We start from the raw sequence: 18,355 nt of genomic DNA on the forward strand, positions 1-18,355 counted from the left end.
CCCTCCCCCCCATATCTTTCCTTGGAAAAATAACTGGCAAACAAAGGGGTTTTACATATTCTTCCATGTATTGTGCACTCCCTGCATAAGAAGCGTCCTTCATATGCTAAGTACCACCTTTAATTTCCTCTGCATGGAGTTACTCTCAAGGATAGGAGACACGAGACCTTTTGCTCTCTGCTAGTTAAATATAGACATGACTACGGCCAAGAATTAAAAGATTCTTATGAAGACTTATGGGAAAATTCTCATCTATGAATTACATTTATGTTCAAGAGGAGCCAAAACACTGAAGCTAACAAAAGACTCATCAGCCAAAAATAGTGGAAGTCAGACTTACATCAGCAAAGCCCCAAAGTATTTATATTAAGCCCTTGGAAGAAAAAGCTCTCTCTGTAGCACAGTTTGTGGAATCTATGCTAAAACAGTTTATATGCATGTAATGGTAAAGTCTTTGTCCTGTATTGGGCAGAGTAAGGCTCTGATGAGTGATGAATGAGACTAAACAGTGCATGCATTCTCAGGGATTTTGATAAGAAAACACCATACAAGACTTAAAAGCCAAGTAATGCTTTCTTATCAACATATAAAAACATCACTTTAAAAAAACATATTCAATTTATTTCTACATGGAAATAGAGTTTTAAAAAAACCACCAAGAAATATTGTATCTTTGTAAGAAAATTCTCCAGTAAACAGAAATATACTAGGTTAGTATGCTATACGCTTTATAAAATACATTAATATAGAACTTAATGTACCTCTAAGTTCAAACTCTGAAAGAAAAACATTTTCATTATTATATGGAAATGAATCAAAACTATGGTGCAGTCACCTCCACTTTGCACGTGTACTACCTTATTATCTTTGGAAGACAAAAAAATAAAAAGAGACTCTTGAGCAAGGTAATAGGGAAGAAAGTAATAAAAATGAGATTTTTAGGCTTTGGGAAAAAAAAAGGAAAATTACTATGATTAATACTATATAGTCACAATTAAAGAGTCACCTTTGGTAGTGTCCAATAAAAAATTGCACTGAAAAGCCATGAATTCCATGGACACAGTTGAGAATCTACAAAACACAATCTGCTACTCCAGTAGCAGACTCTGAGGAAAAAGGCTACCACTACATCTAGACACAGAAGAAAACCATTTTTCCCCTTATGAGCCAAATGAAATTTGACCAATTAACTGAGAAAAAGTTGTAATTCAAAGCCCACATTTCATACAGTCCTTTTGTAGGATCATACTTTGAAAACAGATACAGGTACATTAATATTTCTGCATTTAAATATTCAGTTGCCAACTATTACCTTTGCATAGTCAAACATGCGTAAATCAGAGTACATATCGAGAGCTAGGTTTTCGTGTCCGCTCTTTTTGTACAACTTTGCTGCCTCATGGAATTTTCCCTGGTAAGCATAAACATCTGCTAGGAACAATTCATTGTTGTTCTCTCCATGCTTCTTACGCTCCTGGGAAAAAAAAATTAAACAAAGAGAGATGTAGAAAATAGTCTAGATGATCAGGACCTAGGTGAAAAATAGCTATTGAAGAATTAGATTTTCAGGCTTAGATTTTAACTGTTAATAAAACCCTGTAACAGGATATGATAATTATGACTCTCCTACATTTCTGGTGAATTTATAATTAAAGGATTAAATCCCTTCTTAATTAAAATTAGGAAGAGCAAAATTAAATGTCACTATACAAACCAAAGTCATAAAAAAATCACTTCTCTTGATTTCACACAGGAAAATGAACACACGCTATCATTATGCTATTTTAAAGAAAAGGCATCTGATGGGTTCCTTATTTTCTCCTGTAGAAACTTACTAGCATATAATTTGGCTAAATTAACAATACGTGCGGGTGGGATGACAAACATGAAAATAATTGCTAGCAATAAGCAGATTCATCCAGTATGTTAACCTGCATCTGAATAAAAACCAGTGTCCCCACCACTGTCCCCAGGGGCAGGAGCTCCTGGTTCCAGGTCCCTGGCAGAGCACCTGCACAGGCTGCCCTGCTGCCGGCTCACCGCTGCCTGCAAAGGGACCAGGCGGGCAGCGCGCGGTGCCCCAGAGAAAGCCCTGCCCTCAACAGACCCCGAGCTACACTGGTGTCAGGGGACCCTAGATGCGCACACGCATGGGCGTGTGTGTGCCTGTCTTCCAATGGGTGTATTTTATCCTGTACCCTGGAAGCACATTACTACCCTGCTTTGGATAAAATTATTACTGTGATTAGCCCACCTCATATGCAAATATATAGACGTGAACTGAATTTAAAGAAAACTGCACAAAAGGTGAAAAAGCATTCCACGAGCATACAAATTCAATTCTCTGCTGCCAAAGGAGACTCAGCCATCACCCCTTCTTATGGTCACGCATATTTACTAGGCTGATACTGGACTGGTGTTGAAAGTTCCTTTTAAAAACTTGTTTAAAAGAATAATCGGGGGAATTGTTACACTGTTTTTTGAAGACTTCACAGAATCTTGCCAGATACAGAGATCTGGCAGTTATATTTCCTGCTGTCATCAATTAGAAAAAAAATGTGTCATTACTGAGAGAAAACCATCATATTAATGGAACACGTGTGCTTAGTTACATCCTTACAAGCCTTAAAAGGAATCGGATACACCACAAGCAAGAGTAAGCAATGATGTAGAACTCTCACTTCAGAAGGAGAATTTTCAAGAAGTCTGAAAGTAAGTTTATACCTATGTACAAAGGGAATCTTTCTCATTAAACAGAATATAACGTGACAATTCCAGAATATCCTCAATAGACGCAGATGTGGAGAAGTATATGTGGAAAAGAAAGGTTAGTGGTGGTGTGAGAATGCTCCTGTCTACCTACTTGCCCTTTAAAAGCAAAAAAAAAAAACCAAAACTCAAAAAGTGGGCTCCTAATTGTCCCATGTTAAGACACCAAGAAAAGTTAACTGCAACCAACGGGCAGCTGTGACAGAACCAGGACAGCTCTGCAGAAATGGAAGGCAAGAAATGTATTCTTTCAGAGAAGGTGTAAATCTAATTAGCGCGAGAAAGAGGAATTCCCGTTACGCCATCTCAACACAGATCTTTAAACCAAGCATTATCACACAGTCTTTGGAAAGGACAAGGGTGACACCATGTCTCTTAATGTGCTTGTGACAGACAGTTATTGTCTGGTGAAATTCTATCAAGAAGTGTGAAAAGAGCAAGACCTAGTGATTAGAGCACAGTATGGAAGTAAGGGATCCCAAATTCTATTTCCAGTTGTCACAGACTTGTCATGAGACCTTAAGTTTGTCATTTTATTTCTCGGGGCCTGTTTCTGGCTCTGCAAAGAGGAGATAATAGTAATTACCTACCTCCAGGGGGTAAGGAAAGGCTTAATTAACTCATGTTTATGAAGTGTTCTGTACTAAGCTCTGTTAGCACAGTAGCATTCTAGCCATTATTAATTGAATATTGACCATTTTTCCAGTTTTCCTAAAGACAGTTTCAGAAATTCTTGTTGTCCTGCACCCCCATTTTTTTTCCATGAAGTTTCAGTCCCATGACTAGGATATGAGTCACTTCAGCTAATCAAGATGTTTCACTTTAAACACATCTCCAACAGTCAGAAGCACTATTCAAACAAAAATCCCTCCAAACCAGAAAGTACTGATTTTGGCATAGTACTAAGCGTAAGAAAATACACTATTTTTAACACTCTCTTACCTCTATGCTGCTGATCAGTTCTAAATATCTAAGGTCTCGTACCCTGGTAAATGCCTATTAAAAAGAAAAAAAGAACAAAAGGAATTCACTTGAAAAGCCAGAAGAATCAACAGAATATTGTTACACATAAATCAAGCTGTCTTCATGCAAACATGAGACAGAAATATGCTGGGGTTTGTGTTCTGGTTTGTGCAGTCCCCAACCTGATGGGCTGCGGCTGCAGCTGGGGCTCCTGAGGCATTACAGTAAGTAAGACAAGGGTACAAACGGCTTATCGCTGAAACTCAACAGCAAAGGCAGGGACTGGTAGGACTACGTATGTCAGTCCCCCAAGAAACACAAAAGGCCATTTAAAATATTACATATATTTATTCTGGCTATTTTATAGCTTTTCCATTTTGATGCAAGGCATGATACAGACAAGGAAATTTAAGGAAACTACTCAAGGTAGAACACATAATTGGTCGTATTGCCAAAGCATACTGAATATACTTCTAGTTTTTACATCATTCTGAAAATCCAGTACGGAAGTAGCTCAGGGAGAGGGAAGGAAGTAAGAAGACAGTAAGATAAAAGTACTGCAAGACAGCATACTATCTTCTGCAAATGGAGAGAAATGTGCAACCCAAAGTCTCAAGTGGCAAAGTCACGTGCGAGTTACAGCAGCTTAGCACTTATTCTTGACGTGCATCAAAAAATAGAAATTTAACTCTTTAGACTGCATGTTCAAGACTTCTAACCAAACTAATGCTTAAGAGGGCATAGAATATTCTGCTTACACCAGATCGGACTAGGAACTATGAGAGCCTTTAATGTCAAGAAGCTGCTTTTGTTCAAATTAATCCGCTCTAATTCTAAGAGGGCACTACTTTAAAATTCCAAGGAGGCACTGAAAACTTCTTTTTAAGAATATCTATTTGCATAAAGCTGTCTATGAAACTGGAATTATTCAGATGCTTCTACTTAAGAAAAAAAGAAAAATAAAGCATTTAATTTCCTTTTAAAAAAATCTGTTATTAAAAGATGCCTATCATTACAGGCCATTCCCTCCATATTTTTAGAATATTCTGTCTTTCATACAATATTCATGACATGGAACTCAGTTCGCCCTCTCTTATTTGAGAAAAGGTGGTGAAAGAAAACAGGGAAGTATTTTATGCCAGAGAAAACTCTGTTCTTCAGTATATGCCCATTTATAGACCACTCCCAAAATCAAGCAGTTCCAGATAGAAAATGACTAAAAGGATGACATCCCATCACCATCGCTTTCAAAGAACATTAGCGTGTAAATAACAAAGAATATGAAACCTCCACATTTGAACTGAGGTTCTATTAAATACTTAAGGGGGGGCGGGGGGGGAAGAGCACGTTGATGGCACTGGGGAAGGAGGGGGAAGCGAGTCAGCTAAGGCATTCTTTGCTGCCACCCGGTGGTCAGCAGCCCCACTGAACAACTTCCCAGTGCCATTCCCCCTCAAATTCATTAAAGCATTTTCTAGCAGATGAAAGAAACCATTTTCTTTGCATTTAACACTTTGATTTAGAACATGGCATTTATCTAGAGAGATAAACTCGATTTCAGTTTAAAACCTCACCTCAAGATCCTGAGTATAAAACAAACCAGCGCTTTCTTTGGTATGTGGAATAACATACGTACACTAAAGCAAGGTAGTAACTCAGGAACACCACTTCGTATTCCAGCCATAAAACAGACCTTATACACACACACTACGTATATATAAAAACATAAACCAAGCTTTCTGCTAAATAACTAAATAATGACTTTACCTTTTTAGCAGTCTCGAACTCCAGCCCTTCTAAGGCTTCCATGGCCAGTTCTTTCCAGTCAGTATCAGTTACTCCTAAACACGCAATTTGATAGGCCTCTTTAAACATTTTTCGTTCCAGATATTGATACATGGGGGCAGACTGAGGATTTCCATTGAAAAACATGTATTAGAAAGCATAATACTGAGATATAGTAGTGAAAGTCTCTACATATTTTGGCAATAAAAAAAAAGATATATTACAATCACAACCATTACAAGTTCCACAGAGAATAACTGTAGGTTTTTTGTATAATAGAACAACATTCTGGGGTTACTATTATTCTATCTTTAGACAAGCTGGGTTAATTATATTCCAAAAGCATCCATCTTGAAATCTTCAGTTCCTTGCATATTAAGTAGTAGTTAAGAATGTGAATTCTTAACATGTAGACGATAAACATTATGTACAATGAGCCAATGAGGTTGTTGAGGGATTTTTACCACTATGGAAGCAGAGCAAAGGAGGGGGTAGTTTGTTCTCAAAGGCTAAAAGCATGAAAAGTGGCACGACAGCCCAGTGTGGCAATATTCAAACCCAACAGAAGAGGTATCATGAGGAAGTGGCCCTTCTGTACCAAGCCTGATGACAAAGCTCTTTTACCAAGTGAGACTATAAACCCAAAAAACACTGACCTCAAGGACCAGCCCTAAAAGGGAATTAAAGAGAAACTGTCAACTGCAGCCTGACACAGCCAGAGTAGGGCTTGGGATCTGCAGCTACAGCTCGAACACTCTGAACAAACAGGTTAGCTTTAACTAATTTAACTATTTAACTAATGTACTATACATTCAGACTAAAATACACAGCTTAAATATTGCCTAAATACATCTAGATAAAGCAACAATAAGACAGTACTTGATGTACTCCTAAGAAAAATGATACTACAACTTGAGAAAAGATACATAGACTACAGTAAAGCTACAGGAGGAGGTACCACCAGCACCATATTTTCATCTTTGGTTTTAGATTATGTGCATTTGCAATTAGAAAGGGATAATTAGAAACAATAATCAACAACAGCAAAGAGGAAATTAGCTTAGTTAATGCCAAATAAACAAAAATAAAATAGATTATGCAATATAACTTAAATAACGATGAAGAAAGTGTGAATGACAATATTTTGGTAATGGAATATGAGTAAATCTCAGAAAAGCTTCTTCACTTCTTAAACATTGATGTTTATGAAATGTAAAGCAACACTTAATGAGATTAAAGGATTACCTGCGGAACTTCAACAGCTGACATAGAAAAAACATGAAGACAGAAGATCTTGGAGCCGTTGTAACCCACAACAAAGCCTTGAAGTTTTTGCTGATGGACAGGGAAATTACTGGCTTTGATATTGAGGTAACCCCCTCCAGAAAAGCAAAGCATATCCTCACACTGTGTGTTCCAAGCCACACTATTAGCATTGGGTTCCTAATGAGCAAAATAATTGATGATTACAATAGATGCAATCACATCTTCTTTCCTAAGAAATACGCATCCTTCAGCTAGAATGTCTGACCTATTATAGCCTGGGTGCGTACACACACACACACTTGGTATTTATGTTTGTAATATTCTAAAGCCTAGTATATTCCTAGACAGATTTACAGGGCCAAAACTTTACATTTTAATAAATAGCTGTAATTGTCTTTGTTTTGTATTTACTAGTGATCTATACTACCAAACTGTAGAAGATAATATAAAATTCCATAATGATATGCTGCTGGTTAGCTAGCACATTTAATTAATCATTTTTCTCCCCGTTACGAAAAGAAAGTTACAGACCCCTTCTTCGTAACACTGCATACTTTCTATCCAGTGTTCTCTGAAAATGTTTCATCAACATTAACGAGCGAACCCTTACAGCAACTGCTAAACTGCCAACGAAGAGAGAATTATCATTATTCATTTTATAGTCTGGGAATACACAACAAACAAAGAAGTATAGGCTTTAATTCTGTTCATACCAATGATAAAGCCAAAATGCTCATTAACTGTAATGCTTCAAAGGGAAGCAGGACAGAGCTCTAAATTAAACTGAAAAGGTCACATGTTTAAATGCTCTTTATTCAACAGTTGCTCACATATATCTCCTTGTCTACCATCTCTCTAAGGGTAGTTTCGATAGAGAAAGAGATCACAGTTAAATCCTACAAAACATGATTAATGGCTTAAATGACAGCTATATACATTTCTGCACAGCAACACTTTCGGTATGTTCTGTGCTCCTAAGCACTTCCTGCCCCGCCTCCCCTTTTTTCTTTTAAGACATGGAATTTTACCTGAAACAACAACTCTTTGGTATGAATATCATATACTAGGCAGGTATCGTTTTCATCAACCACTGCCAGCTTGTTTCGAGATGCACTCATATCCAGACAGCGCACAGCCGTGGATTGCTTCAACAGGACGATTGCGAAGACATTATCAACAAATATCTTCAGAATCTAGACATATTTGAAACCAAAGTCAGTCCATCCATTTTTGTTCCTAAAACTAGAAATAGCAGAGCAAGTACAAACTTTAATGCTGTTTAAAGCATCCAACTGCAACTTTTTTCAGAGGTAAACTCTGCATTTAAATTAAGGCAATGCTTTCAGTTTGAGGTATCTTGAAAAGACTTGTTTCCACGGTGTAATCTAGGTGGCAAGCCTATACAAATAAAACATATGCTATACAGCCTCGATTTTTTAGTGCTCCACCAGTTAAACAATTACATTAATATAATACTACAGGAATATATAGCATAGATACAGAAGACACAAAGGATCTATTTGTGTTCTCTGGATCAGTACCTCGGGGCTCCAGTTTGAAATATTCAGCTGCTAACTGGCTTGTGAAATAAACAGCAATTTCAGACACACACACGCACCCCTAAGCCCCACTAAGAACAAACATTCTCTCAGTATGAATTTTACAGCCAGAGAATGTGAAAGATACCAGTAATTAGGTTTTAATCACAAGATGAGACTGTCACAAGTTCTAGGTTGTAAAAGAGCACACTGCTCCTAAAGTGTACCCCTAAGACCATAAACCAGATTTTATTTGCAGTGAAAAGACACATACCAAACATTGTGTGTTACCTGACCATTCTTTAGACCGACTAAGAGGCCTTCTCTTCCTGGAGGTCCTCCAATTACTTTAATATAGCGAATAAGAGATTCCATTAGCCATTCTCGTTCTTTAATGCCACTAAATGAGAGGCACTGTAATCTTTTCTCCTAAAGACACAATAACATACAAAATACTGTATGGAAGAAGTAAAGATAAAACCACTGTGTCTTTTGTGCTATGTTCATACCTCCCCTAGCATGTGTGCCTACTTTTACGCGTAAAGATCATAAAGTCAAACAGTCAATTTAACAGGGTGAGTTCTTTAAGTTTTTCCAATGCTATGAACAAACACAAAAAAACCAACCCCACTCTTCTAGTAGTTCACCCCCACCCAAAAGTTCCCCTGGATTATGTGCTAATTTATCAAATTCACTACAGAGATTGTTTCACTGAAACAGAGCCACCTGTGGCATGCCGCAGCTATTGCTCAGAAGTACGTCAGTGTTGCACGTTACAACCGCACTAACACGGTACAATCTTTTCCTACCGGCTATTTGGACAGCTATCTTAAAGTCTGAACACACCCCAAGAATACTCTAGATTTTAAGGCACATACCTGGCATAAAATAATGTGATCTGAACATACAACCAGCAAGTTGCATTCGAATTTTTTTACTATCTTTTCCTTCACCCGATAATACATATCTGAAGAATCATCTGAGTACAACTCGTAAATCAAGATTTTCTCTGGCATTTGGATTGCTAATCTGTTTTTGTAGATTGCAATTTTCTTTACAAGCTCTCTGCCTTTTATTCTAACTAGAGAGAAAAAACACAAAAACAATACAGTATAGGATGACATGAAAATAACGGATCCAGAAATCAGAAAACTTACTAATACATTCAAATTGAATCTTTCTAGAGCACCTCTAAAATTAAAAGCAGATTCCTGCTCAGATATGTTTGTTGTTCTGCTTCTATGTAATCTTCTATCCCCGACACAATTTATCACCCTCTATTATTTGTCAACAGCACATTCTGGAGCAATACTTTGATTCTTTGCCATAAAAGCCAGTGGGTACGAAGAAACAAAATCAGCACAAACCCTTGAGGCTGCCAGTAAGGAAAAAAAAAAAAAAAAAAGAAAAAGCTAAATATGATGTGCGGTATTTTTATCTCATTCGCAGAGATTAAAACCTTATCTTAAAAGCCTCCGCCCCTCCCAATGTCCTTTCAAATCCCCACATCTTTCATTAAGCTTGTCAGCGCTGATCCTCCAGAATCCAAGTTTGCACTCTCACTCTGCAAACAGTATTCCTCAGTTTTACTGTTAAAGCGACAACAATCTGTCTGGTACATGCAGCATACATTCCAAGTGTTCTGATGGATATTAATTAAAAAAAACCAACCCAAAACAAAACAGAATGAGAGTCAAGCTTTGGGCTGACTGCAAGTGTGAAATTACCTTTTTGTTCAGTGATGAGGTGTTGGACAATAACATCAGTCATGCTGTCTCTGTAAGCATAGCGATCTTTATAAAGGCCATGAACAGTGCTGAAGATCAACTGATAGAAGGATATTGTTCCATCTTGGCATCCTACTGCCTGAACACAAGAAGAAAATAATTTTAGTGAATTGGTACATGTAGGTGAGAACTGGCAAAGTGTGTAGTATTCACATGAGGATTATGTTCCTTTTACTGCATAATGTATAGATTGATACCAATTACAGCCTACGTGTGCTTAAACAGTGGTAAAAGTGCAATGCAAAATGAGGACTGATCTCATCATAGACCATAGAGACCACCACGTTGGGTGGGTGGTATCTGGTTTGGTTTTATTTTATTGTTGATTTTTTGGTTGGTTTTTTTTGGAGTGTGTGTTTGTTTTAAAATTTGCTCTGTATCTCTTCACGTTTGTATGATAATAGTGTGCAGCATACATGGCTACCAGTTGCCTTGTAGGCATTTTCCACAAGGTGCAATGCTAGAAACTCAAACAGATCTGAACATTTTCTTCAATCGTGGAATTAGATTTGGTAAACCAAAAAGTTATTAGCTGCCATTTCTTCTTCTTTTCACCACTTTTTTTTAAAAATCAAAATGCAGCAAATGCCTTACCATCTGAAAATAGGTGTTACGCTCATTTACAGTCTTCTTGCAGCCCAAGTTTTACTTCTGCAGGATATTTTTAATTTTGGTGTTAGTTCTAGGACCTCACTAGACACTGCTCAGGTTCTGCTGCCTCAGTAAGAATCTCTAGATTAAGCAACTGAGTTTGAAATTTATAGTCTTATCTTATATGACAAATGGTCTGTGAAAATGTCAGAAAAATGTTCCTACTCACCACATAGTTGGAGTCTGGTTTAACTTTGCATGTCCACACCCAACTGCTTTGCTCTCCTATGGTACCAAGACGTACACCATCCTTCGTGAAGAGGGAAACTTGTTTATCTGAACCTCCCAGTAAAATATACTCTCCTTTAGTAAAATAGCTAACACAGCAAGGATCAAAATTGAGCATTCTGTCCTTCCCAATCTACAAGGGAAAATAAACAAAAAATAAAAAAATCAAAAACATTAACTAAAGGATCATTTCATATTTTCCCAAGGCAACAACTGCTGTCACTGATACCATTCTTCTCATCTCTCTGGCCATGCACAACTTTTCAATGCTCCAGAATCACTGGCTAAATTAAGATTCCCAAAGGCAGTTCGACAATACATCCAAGAATCCCTACAGTCCCAAACCAGTCCACCCAGAATGCAAGCAATTCACAAAACCCCCTTTAACTCGTTGAAAAAAATACAAAGATGTCCTCTACAGACCAGTAAACCATATCACAAAAGTCATCAAAGTTGTAAGGGCTTTAATACAAGAATTGTATTAATTTATTGACAGCTGAGTTGCCATGGGAGAAACAAGAGTGGAAGAAAAAGATGGTTTAAAAAAAAAAAAAGCACTCATAAAAGGCTGTGAAAACAGAAAACATTTAATGTAGCTAATAAAGCACTAGTATACAAACACTTTGAATACAAGACACAAAACAGAATCAGAAATGCCCTGCCACTCTTCAGTGCACTTTCTAAAACATACCTGTTTGCCACTAAGCTGGTAAAAGGAAAGCTTCTGACCCCAGTCTGCCACAGCTAAAATATCATTGCGTTCATCTCTAACAAAAAAACACATAAAATAATCTCATAGGAATTCTACAGAGACTTATTGATAAATTTCTAAGAGCAACAGAACCAAGTAATAGGATAGCAGAATACACTTCACATTACTCTTTAAAAAAAAAAAAAAACCACAAACTGAAAGGACAGCAGATAATATTTTGCCACTTAAAACTGAGGAAGACAGCTTGGGGACACAGAAGGAAAGTCAGTCTCCTTTACAGGAATAACTGTAAAGGTTGGAGTTTCACTATATAAGCAGCAGGTACAGTGAAGCTAATGGTCCCTTAAACAGATGAAGCCCCTGGGCCCAGTTTCTGCTCTTAGCTACAGTAATACAAAGTCACTCTACCATCAAAGTCAGTACAGCTGAGCAAGAGTGAATGACAATTATCCATGTAAGGCGGGGGGTGGGGGGGGAAATAATAAAAAAAATTGTTCATCTGAGACCAGCAGCAGAGCAAGGAAAGGCTTCAGGTCTCAAATTTGTTAACTTTTGTACTCTGACATGATCTGTCCAGCTTGCAGCAAAACATGAGAGTTACCTTCTCCACAGCTTCTTGCCTAGGAAAGGAGATGGTAATCTGAACATTTCTGTTGCAATCAATGCCTCTAGCCATAAACTGAACAAAAAGGAAACAGACAAAAAACCTAATGAAAAGCTAACTGTTTAGTAAGCACCATGCCTTTGCTCAACATATGATGCATGCACCTGTGGGGAAAAGCAACATGCTATCACATACTTAAGAACTATCTCATAATTAATTCTGCTAGTGTGTGTCCATTAAGACCATACAGACAGCTGCTCATCTAGAATTTCCTAATTTTTGAATGTCTGATTTTGTACCCTGCATAATACTCTGCCCTTGGTCCTTTTTGTACATTACTGTCTTAGATAATATAGATATAATTATGTTCCTTTGACGTTTCACTCACAACTTGAAATCTTCTTCCTCAGGGTCTTCTCCTGCTGCCTGACTACACTTCCTACTGACAGGCCTGGACTGCAGTACTGGTATCTCATCTAAACTGCTGTGAACCGACTCCTCTTCTTCATTTGCTCTACTCCAAAAATTCTCCCACCTACTGCAATAGCAATTGTTTATTCACGTATTTGAGACAATATTCCCTCTGAATTGAAGTGAAAAAACAGTTTCCCTCTCTCTCCTCCAATCCAAACAGAACTTCCCGACCCAACCCAAAAACAACACAAAAGAAAAAAATTAATGTTTCTTTAGATCTACGTGGAACTTGTTCCCAGTTTCTCCATTCAATTAAAGACTGGCAGCAAGCCAAAACCCCAATAGATAATCACTTTAAAAAAGGTAACGTACTTGGCATTAATCTGTTTCAGCAGGGATGAAAGTCAAGCCTTTCTGCAACCAATAAGCCAAGGATTATCTATTCAACATGAAAAAAGGAAAGATGAAATTATTTACCTGGATGGATTCCAGCAAATTGACCATATTGGAGATGAAGCACCCCCTGGACGCTCTATTTTTACTTTCTCGTCGCCATTTTTATTCCTTATGCTGACAATGCCGTTGAACATCCCCAGAGCAAGGTACTGGCCATCATTTGTCCAGCTGATAAAACACACACATACTGAAGAGCAAACTACTAAAAACAAGCAGCAGGAAGGTAGGATGGTACAGTATACTCAAATAGGGATGAGAGATTGAAATATACTTCTAAGAGGGAGTTCTGGGAGGTAGCCAATAATCCTACAGTTTGTTTATGCATCTAAATCCACATTTATGGCAACAGCATGCACTACAGCAAGAACATTTTATTATATACACAGAAATAAAAAAAAATGTAGAAATAAAAAAAATTAAAGCTATCATCTGCTTGCAATACTTCTAACATGTGCTAAGTAACAGATACACTTTTGGGATGACAGTATTGGCAGTAGACCAGGCTGTTTTTAAAAGCCACATTTAGAACACTGATCAGATAAAACTGCACGGTGCTGGGGCAGAGGAGACCTAGTTTCTATTCTTGTCTCTGCTGTAGTGCAATGGATGACTTTACACAAATTAATGTACCCTTGGTTCAGGTTCCCCATAGTGGCAATATCTCCTTCTACTAAAAAAAAAAAAAAAAACCAAAAAAACCCAACAACACAGGAGATGAACAGCTCTACAAACAAAAATAGAATTATTTTTCCTCTAACTTCATTTTATTGTTATTGCACAAGATGGCTAAACAGAAGGAGAGAAGTGAAGACACTTGCTCAAGACCAGAACACCTCTCTGATACTTTCAGAAGAATTCAGTTATAAACAGCACCAAAGAAAAACCAAACCCCTTTGCTATTAAAAAAAAAATAATAATAAAAGCTCTCTCTGAGAAGAATACACAAGAAAGAACAAATCGTCTGATAAATATTAGTCATATTCCTATTGGAGCATTATAAATGCTACTCAGATATTTTAATAATGAGAACGGCAAAGCAGCAGAAGCACACAGGGGTACTGAACAGCAGGGCAGGGAAGCCTCTCTCATGCTGCTAGGTGCTGTCTCCACATACGTTGAACTATTTTGCTTCAACTTTTTTTCTTTAAGCTTGCATATTATTTTGAATTGTTTGTATTGAAACTAGCTTAAATGACACAGGTAATCCTTAAAACTTACCTACAGCAAGTAATCTTACTGCTAGTTTTATGCTTAGAGACTGACTTCTGTTCAGGAGACCACAAGCCTTGATTAAAACAAACAGAAAGCCAAAGTAAATTGCAAGTAAGTGTTTACCAGTGTTCAGATTAGAAACTAACATTGTCAGAAAACTCAGTTGGGACTTCAGAGGGATCAAAGTCTCAGCCAGTGCTAGAAGGACATTTAAATACATATTATTTATCAGTAAACAGGAAAAAAAAATCCATCATAACAACACAGAGGGTGTCTCTGCAAAAAATCATAGTAACAAAGTAGTACATTTTACCCCGTGGCACCTCACTGCATAGTCCTTTCCAACTGAGTTTAAGCAATTTAAATAAGCATGTAATGTTTCTTAACTTTAGGTAGCTTTGTATCTCATCTTTTCTGCATATAAAGAACTGGAGCTATCTGTAGTTAGCTCAGCTACATAATAGAGTTTACTGGCTTAATGGAAAAGTTAGAGGAAGAAGACATACCAAAATCACTGGAAGAACAGGATGCCAACTGATGAGTAAGAGGATTGTATGAAACGCACTGTATAGAGTCATTATGCCTAGAATGAAGTTACAATCATATTTCAGTAAATCATTCTTAAATGCTCCCTTTTCTGGCTTTCAGCAAGATAGCTGAAAGGTCTAGCAGATGCCAGAAATAATTCGATCAGTTTATATCACATCAAATTAATCTGCAGTTAATGTAAACTAAATCAGTAATAAACCTTAAAAAATTGTCTCTAAGTGGCAGGATTCACTGTATTTCATCAAGATTAGCTAAAAATGTACATAGATGATGGTTTGCAAAATATGATTAAAGGTTATATCCAAATTCTAAAACAAGTATGCCTGTGTACATTCCTAGTAGTACGCTAGCTTGTGCGTACTAACTAGTAATAAATGTACACACACATTCAGAAAGAGAATTTGAAGATACTGCTTAAGAGGTATAACAAAAACAAAGCCAGAAGAAATACGGAAATATACTGAAAATACCAAACCTTATCTTTAATTTGGTCTTTGAACCAGAGTTATATTAATTTTGTTTATTATACAAGATCAGAATCGTAGTCTGTTTCATTTTATTTATATTTACACAGTTTCCCCAGTTCTCTGACAGCCCTCTAAATTCAGAGATTTATCTAGACTTCCCACCGTCTTTATGCCTTTAATTGCTTTCCTGCCTCATTCAGATACTTCAACTGTTCTTTTCCTCTTCCCTCTCCTATTACCCCCAGCATTTTCTCTGACCTTAGTCAGCCTTTTTCCAAATCTAATGGCACATACTCTTTGACAGCAGAAGTGCATAATCAAAGTCCATTTTTGAGAGGCACAGAATTGAAAGGCATCACTTACGTGTATTTCAGAATTCCTTCTAACTTTGAAGTCCAAATTATCACACTTTTATCAGCTGAACCAGATGCGAAACGTTTGCCTAGGAATTAAATATTATTTAAATCCCACACATACAAGAATCACTTTCACTCCAAATACTCGATCAAAGAGAGAGCAAGAAGTTCTTGAACTTGACAAGGCTCAAGTAATAAAGGGCCTAACGCCGCAAGCCTTTTGATGTGACTGTGCTTCTCCAACCACGTGAAACTCCAATGACTTTATTTTGTTACTCCCACAGAGCATGCCTCATTAAAGCCCAGCCATGCAAGCAAGTAGCCAGTCACGGGTTGGGGCTTTACATTAATGAGGCAAGGGAAAAGTGGTACGTTTTCACAGGTATCACCTATAACTTAAACAGTAAGTCCCCACAGAATGAGACTCAGACACAATGAAAGACTTGGAAGCAGAATAAGGTCTGTACTGAGCATGGTAACGTGTGAAGGATCAGAAGATCGGGAAGCTTTGGGATAGAGGAACTATGGGAATAAAAATCAGAGGCAGGTGCAGTTCTAGAGACCTATGGGGTAAGCCTTCTCTTCACATTACTCCACAAATATAAACTTAGCCAGCATTGAAGTAGAAGGGAAAGGGAAGTGGGGACTACATTTCTTGAATGAACAGGTAGCCCTACATGTAAAAATAAAGTACTTCTGCATGTAGCATTCGTACGGCAGCTCAAACTCTCCATTAAAAACCAAACAAACCAAACACCACTCACACACATGTTCAAAATACTATTACTGAAACAACCCTGATTTCTCTATTTTTTCAATTGGCAATGAAAAATGGGAGATGTGCACTTTAGAAACCAGACTAACAAAGCCCCCCAAAATTATATTTACCATCTTTAGCATAAGCCACACAGTACACAGTGTCCTTATGTCCTTTCAAAGGCTGAATTAAGGTTCCATCAGAAGTATCATATACCTATTTAAACAGGGAAATAAAATAAAAAAAATACAAACACAAGCATATAAACAAAAAAAATATACATAAAAAAGTCTTCCAGTGAGGACTAGGATATGAAATTACTGAAGGCCAACAAGATTATACACTTTGTTTTGTGTTTGCTTTTTTGCATAGCACACAGTCCATGCAAGATAAAACATTTTAAAATGTAGAAGCAGCTTTCCTTAACGTAATACTTCTCAGAATGAAAGAGGACTCAGTATCAGAAAGTTACATGCACAAAAGAAATTTCCAAACAGCTCATTTAGCCAGCTTGTTTTACTTCTTTCCCCACATTAGATGTTTAAATGTACTAAGTTACTGGAAAGGACTATCACTAAATATACCATTCTGGGAGCACTGGAAATAATAAAGCTGCTGTCCTGCAGATCTGAACTACATCTCTGTAACCGTGCCACCCATCCATGCGCTCACCCCCGCAGTTTCTACACCTGCCCCATCCGAAAGCTTTGCAGGAACCGTGAGAAGCGTGGTCCTGAGCTGCTCTTATTGCTGGGTTAGCAGCAGGCAAGTGGACCCAGGGAATCACAAAAAAAGCTCTAGTTGAAGCTTTTCACCGAGTAGGGACATCAGTTTGAGTTTCTTTTCCCTTTTCACTGAGATTTCCATAAGACTTGTAATAATGCAGTATTTGTATACTATGCCATTGTCCTAAGTTTGGATGCAGGTTAATGGATTTCAAACCACTGGCTGAGGTGAAAGAGGATGAGATGATGCAAGTAAATTAAATCTCATTACTTTTGGAAATATAGCTTAAAACTTGTTAAGAAACATTAAAAAGCTTCAAAACACTTTACAGTTAGAACACATTAATATATATAGATAGATATGAGGCTGGACTAGTAGAGATAAGAGGATTTTTGATAGGTTATATTCATAAGCTAATGTGAAAGAATCATATTCATACAGCTGTAACTGCAAGAGGAGAAATAAGTTTCCCTACCAGCAGTCTATTTCCAGCAGCAATTATCAATTGAGTCCCATCCGGTTTGAATGCAAGATCATAAATACTAAAGAAAACAAAACAAAACAACCCCCCCCAAGAAACCCCCACATTAGTAGGCAAAAAATATATTGTCTTTAACATCAAAGATGCCACATAACAAAAATTGTTAATTGCATACTGGAGAGTATATCTGATTCCTGAGAAAACTGCCCAAAGAAGAACCCTCTGTGACCGCCTGCCCGCACCGGGGGATAAGCCCAAGGACCGGCCACCAGCCACGCTACAGGCCTGGGCACACGGGGATGGCGGGGCTGGAAGGAGCCAGCAGCGGTACCCCTGTGCACAAATACGGACGCAGGCTGCTGGCCTTTGGCTAAACATAAAGGGGGGAAAAAAGCAACAACGACCCCATGAAGTCTCTGCGTTACTGAACCACCAGTATGAACCCCGAGGCCACAGGAACCACAGCAGCCCAGCCGCTCCTGCCCGCGGCGGGCCTGCCAAGGGGAAGGAGAGCGCTGGCCCAGCGCCTCTGGAGCCCGTCTGCCGCGCGGCGATGCCGAGACAGAGCCGAGTCGGACCGGTGCCGGCGAGCCCCCCGAGCCCTGCTCAGCCCCGCTCCCCGGGCTGCGCCATG

General features: G+C 38.1%; 1 protein-coding gene across 7 annotated transcripts in view; it reads right to left on the minus strand.

Annotated features, from left to right (window-relative positions):
• The window catches only part of IFT122 (intraflagellar transport 122), a 32,340-nt gene that overhangs the window by 13,755 nt on the left and 230 nt on the right, over positions 1-18,355 (minus strand). For 2 of the 7 annotated variants that reach the window (XR_010072747.1, XM_063347838.1), the window contains exons 2-17: positions 17,716-17,782; positions 16,646-16,730; positions 15,765-15,843; positions 14,892-14,968; positions 14,392-14,458; positions 13,195-13,341; positions 11,679-11,754; positions 10,929-11,120; positions 10,049-10,187; positions 9,200-9,402; positions 8,613-8,750; positions 7,812-7,976; positions 6,763-6,960; positions 5,500-5,640; positions 3,712-3,765; positions 1,313-1,474 (exon numbers count right to left, since the gene is read on the minus strand). Coding sequence is in view for 6 of the 7 variants with exons in the window: in XM_063347838.1 (XP_063203908.1) it covers positions 1,313-1,474; positions 3,712-3,765; positions 5,500-5,640; positions 6,763-6,960; positions 7,812-7,976; positions 8,613-8,750; positions 9,200-9,402; positions 10,049-10,187; positions 10,929-11,120; positions 11,679-11,754; positions 13,195-13,341; positions 14,392-14,458; positions 14,892-14,968; positions 15,765-15,843; positions 16,646-16,730; positions 17,716-17,782 (1,990 nt within the window). In the remaining variant the exon portion in view is untranslated. Of the gene's footprint in view, positions 1-1,312; positions 1,475-3,711; positions 3,766-5,499; positions 5,641-6,762; positions 6,961-7,811; positions 7,977-8,612; positions 8,751-9,199; positions 9,403-10,048; positions 10,188-10,928; positions 11,121-11,678; positions 11,755-13,194; positions 13,376-14,391; positions 14,459-14,891; positions 14,969-15,764; positions 15,844-16,645; positions 16,731-17,715; positions 17,783-18,355 lie in introns of those variants that run through there. The other 5 variants (XM_063347839.1, XM_063347841.1, XM_063347844.1 and 2 more) reach the window with 5 other exon arrangements.

Source organism: Chroicocephalus ridibundus, chromosome 10 (assembly GCF_963924245.1).
Source record: "Chroicocephalus ridibundus chromosome 10, bChrRid1.1, whole genome shotgun sequence".
In the NCBI taxonomy this organism is placed as follows: domain Eukaryota; kingdom Metazoa; phylum Chordata; class Aves; order Charadriiformes; family Laridae; genus Chroicocephalus; species Chroicocephalus ridibundus.